This window comes from Cyphomyrmex costatus, unplaced genomic scaffold (assembly GCF_001594065.2).
Source record: "Cyphomyrmex costatus isolate MS0001 unplaced genomic scaffold, Ccosl1.0 scaffold60, whole genome shotgun sequence".
In the NCBI taxonomy this organism is placed as follows: domain Eukaryota; kingdom Metazoa; phylum Arthropoda; class Insecta; order Hymenoptera; family Formicidae; genus Cyphomyrmex; species Cyphomyrmex costatus.
The window spans coordinates 760,152-775,734 of NW_017280156.1; the positions used below are offsets into that span (position 1 = coordinate 760,152).

The 15,583-nt window shown below is 31.1% G+C and overlaps 1 protein-coding gene across 1 annotated transcript; it reads right to left on the reverse strand.

Moving 5' to 3' along the window:
* Positions 1-2,666: 2,666 nt before the first annotated feature.
* Adar (adenosine deaminase acting on RNA) lies at positions 2,667-6,425 on the reverse strand. Its single transcript, XM_018546973.1, has 8 exons — positions 6,236-6,425; positions 6,069-6,142; positions 5,016-5,079; positions 4,055-4,867; positions 3,570-3,958; positions 3,175-3,469; positions 2,904-3,094; positions 2,667-2,781 (listed from the first exon to the last, which is right to left on the reverse strand). The coding sequence occupies exons 1-8, from the start codon at positions 6,285-6,287 to the stop codon at positions 2,683-2,685; spliced, it is 1,977 nt and encodes a 658-aa protein (XP_018402475.1). The 5' UTR covers positions 6,288-6,425; the 3' UTR covers positions 2,667-2,682.
* Between the last annotated feature and the right edge of the window lie 9,158 nt (positions 6,426-15,583).

Below are 15,583 nucleotides of genomic sequence, written 5' to 3' on the forward strand. Positions count from 1 at the left end.
ATGATACATATGCTTGCACATATACATAAACACACACACACACACACGCGCGCGCGTGTAGTGAAGGATATTCTCTGGAAAATAAAAGAAAATGTATTGATGAGAGGACGTATCGAGGTATTCATTCTGTAGATAATATAATACTTATTTGTGTAGCATACTATATAATCCTTTCTTGTTAAATACCTTCACTGTTAAATACCTGACTATATTGTTCTATCGATGAAAGGTGTCCATTAGAAAACAGAAGACAAAGCAAAATTCATTGAGCTGTTGATGCGTATTGCGCTTGGCACAAATACACGGCTGATATCACATATCGACTACAATCTACGTGAGCCAAACACTTTGTCATCACACGCAATTTATCTTATGGAAATAAGAGCCACAGAAACAAACCAGAAATGGAATGTATTTTGCATTTAAAAAAAAAAGCAAGTAAGTTACTTCTTAGTAAAGTTTTCAGATACTCCGATAATCTTAACACGAGAATTCTAGTTAGTATATCAACTCATCGTATTGAAAAACGTAAAATAAAAAAATTCTGATAGTCGCCATAAAATCAATTGCGTGTGTGATATACGCTTAACAAAAAATTTATTTGTTTTTAAAAAAAACAATATTTAGTCGAAAGAGCAGACTTATATTTTAATATGACTATCTAGACAATTCTAAAGTAAGAAATATGAATTTTTTGGCTTTTCTTGCACATTAAATCATATTAAATAAGTTCTTTATGCAAAACTGGACCGACGCGGGCAGTGTGTCACTACGGCAGAATTGCACGAGTAATACTGGCACAGTGAGGCAATGACCTTAGGATTCTCTCTAAATATACTATGAGTACTTATATTAACATATTTATCTGGAAAACTAATCATTCACGTTACGTAAGTAATTATTACTGTGTTCTTTCTATACCATCAATCATTACGTTAAACTGGCTGCGGACAGTTACAATTTGATATACACATAAGAAAATTCCTAGTTTAGAAGATCAAATAACGTCGTATCACAGAATCTAATGAAAAAGTGCATGTGGTCTAAAATCATGTTTCATTATTTTATTGTTGTTTCATTTTTCTCGAATTTTTTATTTGAGCGTTTGACATTGCTGATTTTTTAATAAAACTAAATGTGAAGGAACTTTTCGTGATTTCAGACTTTACTGCTCGCGGAGAATACAACACCGTGAATGATGTAAAATGTCGTGTATTGTTTTAATTTAAAGAATATAGTTTTTATAACCGCGCTATTTTATTTTATTAAATGCAAAGGACGATTAATTCTAGTCGTAGTCGCCATTCTCAATCATGTTCCTTTTCTTTATAATTTCTTGATAAAAATTGATTTGATCAACATAAACTATTTTTGTACAATAAAACATATAAATATCTATTATAATCCTAATATCGAAATACTTGTAATGCTTTCTTAATTTGCTGTTAAATATTTTTACATAATATCTATACAATAATCTTTACTGTAAATATCGGAAAGTAATCATTGAAGTTATATTTCCAAATGTAACAGAATGTTTCATAATTTTTTCAGCAAGAATAATAATATATAAAACAAGATTATAAATTGCTATTGTAATCAAAAGTTGCAATTATTATGCAAACATTCATGAGAAATCCTGTCCTGCCATTTTCGCTGAATTTTGCAATTATTATTTTTTACGATTAAGATCATTTATCAGATCTGAATCCAATCACAGCCGTTGAAGATGCAATGTGCAACTTAATTCGTTGCTACGATACCTAATGCCCTACAAAAAGATCCCAGATAGCATTTCGTGTAAACTCACGAATAATAAAGTTCCGAGTTTCGAATACTTTCAAGATAGAAACATGCACGATCGTGACACCGCTAACTTGCCTGCACACTTACGCAAGGATATGTTCATAGTACATGATACATGTGATGGATGCCGTGTCACACGTGCGTATAAATGTTAGATGCATTACATTAAGCGACAAATTATAATTTTGTTAAAAAAAATTGCGATTACCTATAAAATTTGTGTACGTCTAACGTAGAATGTTATCTGGGGATATCGTAGGTACAATGTCTATTTAAGACACTAATGTTTGCTTCTTAAAACTATTTCGAATTCAAAACTATATATTTGAAATTACGACCAATTAGCCATATAGTTTATGCAAGTATATAATTTAAATAGACAAAGAGTAAAATGCAGGAATGTCGTTAACATGACAAAATTCTCTTACAGAAAAAGATTATAGATTTATTCTTTCAGCTGTTTCATATAATGCAGCAAAATTAGAAAGGAGATGAGAAGCAATACGTTATAAGTTATGCTAATATTAAGAAATTCCGCGTAGATATGTGCTGAATCGACTTTTTATCAACAATATTTATTGCTGTTAATAAGTCAAAATAATGCAAATTTTGATGCGAATCTACCTATCGACTACCGTACACAACAAAATTAATAAATTATCAATAATTCGTAATACATTTTGAACACGGTAAATATATCGAGATCATAGGGCGCAAAAGAACACATGCACGAGATCCTACGATTTATGCTTTACTGATACCAAATGCTGCCATATCATGACACGCCGAACGAGCGATCTATTTTGCACTAGGAACTACGTAATCAACAAATGGACTTTTTGCATTTTTTGTTATACTATTGTTACTCTGATTTAGTCAGATATCGATATAGAACTCGTCTTGTTCTTGTGGCTTTTTCACCCAAGTTCCAAGTTGTGCTTTTGTGAAAGCGTCCTTCAATTGAGTCTTGGCAAGCTATCCAAAAAAAAAGACAAGATATGCTACATAATGGGGTGCATGAAATATAAAATATAACAAACGATATTTCATAAATATTGTTATGTATTGTTATCAATATAAAAGATGCAATTACTTACAGAGTAATCTTGTGCTGAAGATTTTGCATCCAAGTACAGGCGACAATCTTCTTCGTCAACATTGTCTATGGTCGGAAGATTACGTACGAGATTAAAGAATCGCTTGAAGAATGCTTGTTTACATAACCTAGAAGGTTTCCCCACTTCATCTTTGCCAGTTGTGCAACTTAGGACTTCGGCTTCGCTTTGTCCTAAAGTAATAAAAAATATATATATTCATTCAATTCTTTTATATATTTCTTTCTATGAAAGATTAAGAATGTGTACAAACCGAGTGTCCAATTGACGCTGTAATTAGGCGCTTTTCCAGGTTGTCTGATCTCGTTAGATGTAATTAGACTCATTAAAGGTTTATTAAGTCTATATGGTGGTGGTAAACCCTGAATAGTGTTCTCAATGCGACCGCATATCGCTCTGTACATATGACTCGGATTTAAGAGACTGCCGAGGACAATGCTGTGGAAGTAAATTGGCTCGATGAAGTGGCTTAAGAGTGCACCTTGCACACCAAGTACGTTCCACCGAGCTATTTTGTCCGAACACGACATTGTCAGCAGTCTTGTACCCTTTAAATTAGATTTTAAAGTAAAACATCGATAAAAAGCAGTCTGAATATTTTTTTTGCAATGTTCTGCAATGATTTCCTTTAATACAAATAATACATACTGCGATTACACCATCCCAGGTTTGAATACCCTCATTACTTTTCACAGGAATAGTCCCTTCACCAGATTCTATTTTCGTACGTAATTGACCTCTAGCTCGTCTATTGGGATGCTTATCTATGATGTCATTCTCTTCATGAGGTGAGAAAATTCTCGCATCTCCACAAGGAGCGGTATTTATATATAAATGAAATCGAATGCCTTCTTTCAATTTGAAACCCTTTTTGGTTGGCTCAAGAATAGAGTCAGCATTGTTTTCATTTCCGATGTGCAAATCTAATTGATTGTAAAGATATTCACAGAGACATCGTCGTGCTATTACTTCCGCATGACAATCATTTATACCACTACCGCTGCGGCTTAAATGTTCGCCTGAGATGCATTTTGTACCTTATGCAAAAAAAATTACACACATTTTGGTAAATACTTTACAGATAATCCAAGGTTTTAGTTCAAATATTGTAGAAATGAAATAAATTATCTTACCAGTGGCAACACATATCAATTCTGCATTATCTTGTCCTTTCGTTATTACGATACCAGCCAAAACTTTACGTCGCGCGTGTTGTGGTTTAGTTATCATAAGTTCACTAAATTTCTGATTAACCATCTTGCCAATTTGGTCAGCTAGCATTTGCGGTAAAGTCATTTCTGAAGAGGGAAAGCTGATGCGAACAGGATATGAAAAACTAAATGAAGAACTATGGACATTCCGTAATTTTGCTAAAGCTGCTTTACTAGCTGCGGCTTTTGCTAGTTTTTTACTTGGACCTGTTCCCTCGAATGTCTCACCATTAATTGTTACCGATATCGTAAACTTTGCATAACTTTCTCCGTTATCGGATATACAGTTATATACGACGCCTGGATATAATTCATTAATCAATGCCACTGGACCTTTATCTAAAAACTTATTAGTATTCTTTGGCTCCTGGGTTAATGTTTTAAATGCATTGACAAGATGGTTATCACGTTCAGTCACGTCGCTTGTAAAATCTGGCTCAAGAGGCACAACAGGCTGGCAAGTATTGATAGCTTGGTGAACCTCAGGTGTATTTCTAAACTGGACAATGTTTCGTAAAGCAAGTTCGGCTGCTGCATGCTTTGCCATCTTCTTGGTGCGTCCTTTTCCTTCGTACGTTTGACCATCAATTTGTACTGCAATCGTAAATATTGGAGCATGTGTGGGTCCAGTTTGGCCCACAACATTGTATGTAGCTCCGGTTTTTAACTCGTTTAACGCGCATACTGCGTTTTTTGGTTGTGGATTTTTATGACGTTTTTTAGCGATGATAATATCTGATTAAATAATAAATTAAAGTTTTATTACTTATGGGTTAAAAACTCTTCTCTAATTTATTTTTTGTTAGATATAGGATATTTATATCAATTTGTAGGAATGATTTATATTTATAGCAAAGACTGTAGAAAATATATAAAAACCTACCTTCTAAATCTACTTCTGAAGTTCTCTTAAGAACTTGAGATTTGGGTAAATTTCCTTGTCCCATCTGTAAAATAAATCCATGAAAACAACTGTGACTAACCAGTTGTGAGATTCTCTAAACGTTTTATCTTTACTTGAACTCTCTGTTTTTTTATTTATTGTTATCAGTATAAAATTTCATTAAAACATTTGTAACTTTTGTTAAAAGTTCTATTATTTCCAATTTTTTAATTCTGCTGGTGTGTTCCGATCTAATTGACCCATATAAGATAACTTATTTTCTTAATATCTTATTAAAAATATTTATAATATTTATATCAATTTTAAAATATCTGATATTCTTTTTGTGACTTAATTATTCTAAAAAAATTATACATATATTTTTATTTTTTTATTAGTTTGTTTGATAAATAATAACAAAGAACTAACAGATAAGCATCTCAAGGTACAAGATATTTTATCTTGAGATACTTTCTGTATATAAATTTTTATCTTAAGAATTGACAGATTGGAGCAAACTTGATTTATGCTTAATTATTATAAGTTAATTAAAACCATCTCTAATAAAATTGTATCTTCTCACCTATTACTAAATCAATACCTTGCATTATTTCACTTATTTACAGAGAAATAAGAGAGAAAACTTTACTGCAGTAAAGTATGATGAATTAAAAATATGTATAAAATAGCATTTATATATATATATATATTTTTATTAAAAATAAAAGTGTTATTCTATACCTTTTAAATTCATCTTAAGTGTAAAAAAATGGTCCAGATATTTTTTTTATTCAGTCTACAAAAATTACTATTGCAAACCACTTTGATTATAAATCTGTTAAGTCACCATACTCTCTTATTTCTGATGAAAAAAAAGAATTGTTTGAATGTATTCAAATCAAAATTTCTACCTAGCTATCGCAGACCAATTTTATCAAATCTGTTAAGTCAGCTTTCTCTCGTGCATCCCTGATGAAACAATACCAGGTGTTTGCTAACAGGTGAGAAGATGGTATGGTTTACGTTAAGAATTATTAAATTCGTCCGATTTACCTGCACTGTGTGGCCGCTCGAGGAGTTCTCGAAGAGAGTATTACCATTAGCAGGAGTCATGGACGCGCTGCATTCTGAAAACGGGAAAAATAATGTGAGACGTACAAACACACGGGAGAATACTGCGAGAGTGCATCGCGCAGAAAATCAATAGAGCCATCTCGTACTTGTCGGTGTTGATTGTTGGTTGTTATTCAATAACGCTAGACCGTTCGACATGATGCCGTCTCTCACTCAGGAGAGGGAGATACCGCGGAATTAAACACAGGTGGATAAATCGTGCGTCCACACGTGCGAACGCGTGTCGATATGAATAAACACTTCGCGTCGGCTATTCTGGCATCCCGAAAATCCGCAGCGCCATTGCAGTTTTTTTTCGCATAACCGACCTAACCTGAACCCCCAGAGAGATGGCCCTACCACTGATATCCGTATCGTCACCGTCGAGAAAACGTCACGGACACCTCCGCTCCGCTTCACCGGAATAATTTTCGTCGTGTACCGGATAGTGGCGGATAGTACATCTGAGAACGTTCGAAAAGAACACTTGCGAATGCGTGCGATCACTGTGATTTTTACGCGATTGATATACCAGATTGGCAGATATCCTCGCCTATTCACGTCGGTCACATAAATGGCGTTTTTCGAGCGCTGCAAACACTATGCATAAGAGAGAGTCTGCACCGAGCGCAAATGGGCGCAGTAGCGAGGAGAGAAAACCAGAGAAAAGAGGGGAAAAAAAAGAAGGGATTGAGGGAAATAGTTTGAAATTCTGAAAGAAATATCTTTCTCGAAATGAGATAATCATCGTACTTTGCGGCGTAAAAGAAAAAGAAGGAACATTCATTCATGTTTTCGGAATTTTAAAATCCGATCGCGAAAATAGAATACGTTTTGACTCCCTCTCGTGGCGACTCCCCGTGATTCGATTACGATTACACGTGATAGACGTATCACGTATATCGCTTTCCTTGACATTTCCTACTTTCTTCTCTCCCTTCGCTCGACGGGCCAACGCAAATTTAGCGTCACGTTCGCTGCATGAGACGCTGTGAACGTTAAAAGCTACACACAGAAAATACATTTTGTACGCGATAATAATTACTTGCTTCAAATGTTTCGAAGGTATCCGCAAATTCTTATCTTAAGTTTTATCACAAGCAACAAATTTATTCAAAATATATTTTGAATTTAAATAAATTTAATATTTTAATCGAGATTATTTAATTAAAACAAATTCAATTTGCTTTTCATATAAAGTCGCACTTCAATCAATTTTATATTTTTATAATATTTAAAAAAGTAAAATAAATTCTTATTTTGACAAAAAACATTATTTTGTTAAAAATAATCGAAAAAGAAACAAATTGAGTAATTTCTTCTCTTAACAATAGAATGATATTCTTCTGCGTGCTAAGCCAATTTTGATTCGTTCACACACAGCTTGTGCAGTACATAATGTGCAAAGAGGTGATTTATTCTTATTGAAATTCAAAATAAAATAAAAGCAAGAGAAAAGAATTTGAAATGTTCTAAAACATTCCAGAAAATTCAAGGATTCTAAAATTTTAATCTAAAATATCACGATATATAGAATTTTTTTTTTTATAGTTTTTAGTTGAATTTATTAATATACTTAATACTTTTTAATATTTTTTAGTTAAAAAATTCTTGTCTGTTGTTCAATCTTCTAGTATTAAATTTCTATAAGATTGATCTATGACAAACATTCTAGAATTCTAAATTCTAAATTGTGAAATATTATAAAACATTTTTTATTTTTTTATTTTTATTATTATTTTATTTTCATTTTTCTTTATACTTTATACTATATTTTTTTTATCATTATCTGCGCAACGATAATATAACGATATCGATATATTGTCGTTAAGAGTTACAAAATTCCAAAAGAGAAAGTATCCTGTTTACCTGAACCCTAATTGAGAAATATGCATCGACAAAGGACACATATAGATATCTATTGTTTGTTCTCGATAAAAGCGATGTATTCATTCTTTTCTATCTATTTAAGGTAAGTCTTGAAAGAAATTCTAGGAAATTTTTCTCAATTTTGTATAGAATTTAATAAATTTATTTTAATATTAATATTTTAATCAATTTATTCCTTTAATCACTAGTCGGCGAATCGTAACATTGTATTAAAAATTAAAAGAGCGTTATAATGCCGCAATTAACAATATCTTTGTTATCTACATTTTTAAACTATACAAATAAGAAATTAATGTCAATATGAGACTGTGAATACAGTGCTTTCAAATTTTTGTATTTCTATATGTGAAAATTTCTTTTTTATATCAAAAAAATTATTATAAAATAATTATTATAAAATAATAATTATAAAATAATTCTATTATAATAAAATAAAAAAAAAGATATATTCTAGAATTTTCTAGAAATTAAATTCTAGATTAAAGTATTACACCGTATTTTCTATTTTATTTTCTTTATATACTTTATTAATACCTTTATACTTTTTAATTAAAAAATTTACTTTATTATTTAAAGTCGATTGAACTCCAACTATTCAATTTTATTTCATACACTTCTATTTAGCAAAAATTTTTATGAAAAGTTTCGTCTTTTAATTCTTGTCCGTCATTTGTATCACTCAATTGTCTTCTGGACAATATATAATAATATACCTATACTAATTATATTATTGACGAAAAATCTCTCACTTACTGTATAATATTTCGTATTTTTTCACTATAGCTTCAACGTAAAAAGTATCTCGCACGCCACGTCGCACGATCTCTTTGTAACCGATGGAAAGAATGTCTGGGTCGTCAGCGAAGAGTCTCCTATTGAAGCACTTGACGATCATCCGTAGGTCCAGGTGATTGATAAGGACTGTTAACGTCTTTAACAGGCCTTTGCGGGTGAGTTTGAGTAAACGCGAACGCCACGTGACGTTACACACGTGGTACAGGCGCGTCGAACGTTGCACTACTATGCGTGTTACCATTATTACAATTTCATAAAGATCCTTTCTTGCAAGTTTACTCATCTTACGAATACGTCTTGAAACCGGAAACAATAACTTTGGTAGAGCGGGGTGAAACGTAAATCTCAACAGACTATTATATATGAACAAGCGTTTTCACTCAACGATAACAGTTACGGGACAGTAAAGTGTTTATCTTAAATTAATTTAAAAAAAATTATTGCTCGCGCGATAACGATAACGACAAATTGATACGATTCACCTGCCTGACACCCGCCGGAATGTAAAAATCACATCAATTTGTCACTACTGTTATGGCAAATGAGACCTCTTCCACATTGACACGTTCACTGTTTCACGTTCATGTGTAAGCGCAGATCTATCACGCACGTTTGGGGAAGGCGATAAGGGTCTCGTGAGAGATCCAATGTAAACATATTTATCCACCTTTATTTCTAAACAGTACGTTCGCTTCAATAGCAATCTATATACGTACCAATCTTACGAGCATACAAGTTCACGGAGATGCGAAGTATAAAGCGTCTTCTTTAATGAAAATTAATTTTTGACAAGAGAGAAGTCTTTTTTTTTAGTAAGAACTTTCGTACTGTATTCTTTGGATGCTTAAAACGTACTGAGGTCTATGTGTGTAACTTGCATATACGATGTTCTACCTATACTGGACTTGAAACTTTTTTTTCAACCTTTTATTAAATCTTGTAGCATTTTCGTTCCAATTAGATTTACACCGATCCGAGTTGGAAAATGCTTTGCTATTGGTTACACCTCTACCTATAAGAGTGCACGAAACGTTATTAATTCCACCCAGGTTAGTGCAAAGAAGTCAGGTCAAAAATGTCATTAAATATGTAGTCTGTAACATTTTCTTTATTTTTCAAGTTATCTGTATTCCACAGCTTTCAAAAACGAATAGAGAAAAAGCATAACTAATTTACCACAAAAGAAATACTCATGGTTAGATGTTTAGTCTCATTCTGTTGAATGTTATTGTACTTGTGTGAATAATAGACATTTTTGAGCCTTTTTGTGTGCTACTTTTCCCCTCTGTTAAATATACCTATACTAAAAGATGGGAATAGAAAGATACTTGCTAACATTATTCAAATTTAAAACATCGTTTCAATGAAAATTGTGATTCTTACATTATTAAAATCGAATCGAACATCAAGGTATTTTATAACTTTTTAAATTTTTCATAAATTTTTTCCTGTAATGTTTTTGCTTCTGTAGATTTTTTTTAACAAATTAGAATTAACCTTCATATCAGAATGATGATACAGTCCAGCTTTATCTTTTATCGCTTATTAATTAACTGACTTAATTGTGATTCTGTTCTTTTGTCTTTAATAATGCCAAAATCTTATAATGAATTCATTGACATTTTTTACAAAATCTGGATTTTATGTTCAATGGTCAATATTTCAAAAATTGAATACAACGTTTTAAATAAATATTAAATTCTCTTAAATGTCAATAACAAAGATTTTAAATATTATAGGATTAGTCAAACTATTTGTAATTTTTTGAAATTTAAAATCTATTTTTTCTGGCTGAATTAATATACACTTTTTGTATGTTAATTCAAAATGAAATAATATTTGCAGATGAAAGTAATTTGAACGGGATCATTTTTCCATATGAATCATGCGGATCATATTCCATATGATTTCATGTTTTTCTTCTATCTTCGTTATCTCATTCTTGCGTGTAATCTTATTCTTTACGTTGCTTTTTTTATATATATGTGGATTAGAAGAATCTAGTTACGATGTATTTTAATTGCTATATTTTGATTATTTAATGCATTGTATTATAAAATCGATTAGAAATATCTAATTAAATTTAACGATTTTCGCATTAACATTGTTTCAGGATGCAATCGAATAAATTTTACTATATGCTTTGAAACATTTTTTTTTAGCCAATCAAAAGAAAGAAATTTATGAATTGATTAATTAAAAAAATTTTTAAAGAGCATTTATAGTTTGTTGATTGTATACCTTTAGATAGACAATAGAAACAAAGATAAAAAAAATGTTAGAAATTAGCCACCTTCAACAGGACGTTTATTTTGCAACTATTGAAAGGTTTCTTTGCGCTGATTATATTATATTTTTAGATATTGTTTTATCTCGGCGAAAAAAAGTTTCAACTTACTTCTTACTCCATGTATTGTAGACAGCACATAAAGAACCGTCTATAATGACCGACCAATCACAATCGAATAAGAAGAATAATTGACTGTAATAAATCAATTTCTTATTTTTACAGCCTTACCACCACTGCTTATTGTAGACGGTCTTAACAATGCATTATAGTAATATAGAAGGGTTTGTAGAAACCTTTTCTACAATTCTTATGGAATGTCTGCTTCTAGTTTTGGTTATTCTCATTTTTTACATGGATTTTGGATGATCTGAATTTTATTCAGCCAATAAGATTATTGCAGTTTGTTATTATTGTTATTATTATTATTATAGAAATTAAATTATTGTTAAATTATTATCAGTAATAATGGGTGAATATTTCGACCGTTTCAGGACTCCTGGTACAACCTGATATCATTTATTCAAATTTTAGTATAATATATGTAGCATATCAGAAAAATTTTGAGATCAATATTGCACAAATATCGTTATTTCGTGTGAATATGTGTGTGTAACAATTTCGTAAATATGTATTAGTCTAAAATTTAAAACTGAGTGGGACGTAAGCGTCAATTATCATCAATATTATATCGTGTCGATGTTTGACTCTGCATCAATTCAAGTTATTTCTCGTTGAAAATAATCTTCAGAATCTCAAAATTGAATTTCGAAAGATGATAACAATTAAGTTTTGTTAAATTACACAGTTACCTAAATATTCTAAAATGAAATAGCATAGAAAATTGACTGATATTTCACATTTTGTGAAATCGATTCAATAGTGCGCGCGTGTGAAGGAAAATGTATTTTCAACGTCGAAAATTCGAATATTTTATATCCTCTGGATCCTTATAATTACTTCCTATCTTGATTGAGGAAGCGTGTCATTGGTTAGAGAAACAAGGAACAATAAAAGAATTGAAAGGGTTAATGAAAGATGTATAACGGCTAATGGGTGAAATAAAAACCGATTATAAGTGCAAGTGTAACTGTTCTTAATTATAAGCACATGATGTTTGCTACACTAAGCCTATGCACGACAATGTTTCATGATATGTTGTTACATATAAACTTTTACGCACTTCCTGCATTCGTCTTTGCAAGAATTTATCTGTCTTTTTTTTCGTTTACTATTTCCCAAGAAAAGAAATTACAATAATACTTACAGCTCATTTTTTATACACATTTCTGTTTCTCTTACACGCACGTACGATTTCTACGATGGCATTAAACTGATTAGAGACGTGTCAAAAGATTTAGTTTGATGCATGATTTATACCGCCGTAGTGGCAGCATCATTTATATCTTCGGATGAATTGCGGGGATGAGAATTGATAAATGCGGTACTACGATCCTCGAAAAATATCAATTTTAAAGCATGATGCATTTAAGTCTCTCTACGACAATCCAGTGAATACGAAGAAATCGTTCGCGAAGTTATGTTACATCGCAACTTAATATAAGTTACAGTCTATTCCAACTGAAATTGATCCAGTCAAAAATCTAATCGGGGAGATGTCTAAGGTACTAACATGATTCAACAACATAACGTATGTTAAACGTATGAAATAATCATTATGCCATGAAAGACCGCTTTAACAAGCATATATTATATGAGTTAGCAATCCCGTAAAGTATTCCCATAAGAAGTGTATGTAAGAGCAGATTATAATAGTTCGATTCTATTTTCATGGTACGAATCTAATTAGCATAACATCCCTGTTAACATACACGATACATAAGTACACAATCGGATATTCACCATACATTATATAATATATATATGTATATATATATATATAGTTGTGACTATATATAATTATATTATAATTTATAATACAAATACGCTCACATGCGTGTCCAAAGTGCCTTCTTGAATCGGTCGCAACGTGCGTAAGACATTTATCTCAGTCTTATAACATATTATATAATATCTGGTTGTCCACAAAACATCGATGTGTATGATGACCGATACAAGAAATGTTACTTATGGCATTACACTCCTCCGATATCTCACAAACTGTACTGACAGCTGTCGAGAGGTGACAAATTATACGTTCACCAGTGGGAGGATGACGTCTAAAACTTAAAAATAGGATCGCAAAATTATCAATGGTATATTTTTCTTAGTTAGTCGGAACCTTGTTAGTTAACGTACGACTCTTGCAAAATACTATATATATAATATAATCTTTTTGCAGAATCGTTATTGGAATATTTGAATTGGAAAAGTAGAGATACATTTGTTGTATAGTTCGAATAATAGCAAGTTTCCCCGGCAAAAATACGCGTCAAATAGAGGGCGATACTCATTCGATTTTCGATCTCGATAGTATAGATAAAATCGTGCTGCTACAAACTTTGTATATATATATATATATATATATGTATATTTTACTACTTAAAATTTTTCGTTTTTCTTTTTCAACAATATTATACAATTGTCACAACATATACCTTATACACACAATAAAAGTATTTAATAGATAGAGTTTATTTAATAGATTCTAAGAAGAAGTTAATGCATAGCCATAACGTGGACTGTAAATAACGATCAACAATCTGTTTAAAAAAAAACAGAAAACAAATGTGAATAGTAAAATCTATACCTAAGAGTGTAGAATATTTACAGGTGTGACGGAAATTGTTCTTTTAATTAATTTAATTTCATACGTGTCCTCTTTTAAATTGCCGACGATGAGATCGTTTGTATTTCTTGTATTTATCGTATCAAACTTTGCAGACCTCCTAAGTTTTTGTATATTAATTTTCTTCTTAGTTTCTGCCGATTTAGATACGTTTTGTCTAGATGAAATCTCATTCATTAAGTGGTATATGTATATTGTTCTTCTTAATGACTACCATCGTTTTAAGTGCAATTGAATGACTTTTTAAACATGAGTGCGACCGTAACTGTTTCGCTGTAGTGCAAACACCAATTGCTACTTGAATATTTCTTTTATAAAACGCAACCGTATTTATAAATCTATAACATATATTTATAACAACATAAAACAATTATATGATAACATAACATAAATATATGTATATAATGCTTTTTTTTATAAAGGCATTATAATTCGTTTTTATCCTCATACAAATGTCAATTACAACGTTATTATTAAAAAATATTATCTAAAAAAAATCTATTATTCAATTCTAAGACAATTTTGAGGAAACGTGATAAAGATTTAGAAAAATTAACAACGCGCTGAAACTTTTATCGGTAATATTTCTGATACATATATATTCTTTATATTATTATTATTATTATATATATATATATATAGAACAATATTCTGAATATTTTGAGAAATAAATATTCGTTCGAATAATAGAAAGTCATTTGTTGGCTCTTAGACTAATATTTCATTTTTCGTGTATAGATGACTATAAAATAGAAGCCTTTTGACCTTTTGTGAGTAAGAATAAAATTTCTCTATTCTATAATCAATCAATACACTAAAAAATGTTTTATGACAAATGAAATATTAATCTAAGGTCAGTATATTATTTATATGACAAATTTTACAAGCGTGTTAAATGGCTGCAGAATGATAATAAAGAAGTTGAGTTCTTGTTGAGTTTCTATAGAAATCTTCTATCTTGTAGCCTATTAATACGCTTGAACAATTTTTCACATGACGAATAAAGTGTTTGTGATCTTACATTAAAAACTATTCAACTAATAAATTCGATAGGATTCGAAATTGGATTTCTTTTCCCTTTTAATTGTACATACGGGAAGGTAAAAGATAAACTGTCGGTAAAAATAAAAGTAACGTGTCGTACAGAGCATCAGGAAACTTTCGATAGGCACTTTCGATTAATTGGATTTAGTCTTACCACTAATTCCCTGATACCCTAGACTCGTGAATCTTCGTTAACAAAGTCAGAAGGAAGCAATAAATAACATATTGAAAAAAATGAACCGTACAACATGCAAGTTAAGGAGGGTAGCGACAAATCGTCAGATTTTACAGATCTATCGAATTGGGCATCAGAAGCGTTGGTTCACTTTTTTTCTCGCTTGTCCACACAGATATTTCATCTCGATACATTCTGCACAACGACGGCGTAAAGGCGATCACACGCACGTCCATGTGCACGTATGCGTGTTACGTCTCCACGTGAAATGCACGCACATTTATGTATGAAGGTGCATCAACCCTACTAATACATTTTTCTTGGTCAAATCCGAAGTCGATCGTTTCGCAGCCTACACAGTGTCAACGATTATTTAAATTACAAAAGAGAACATCATTAATATTTCCTTAAAGTATCAGAAATCTCATAACGAATAATCATTCATATATCGACTATGGAAAAGTCGATTCTAAGTTAAAGACTTTTTTAAGTTTAAATATATAGAATTACTCGAG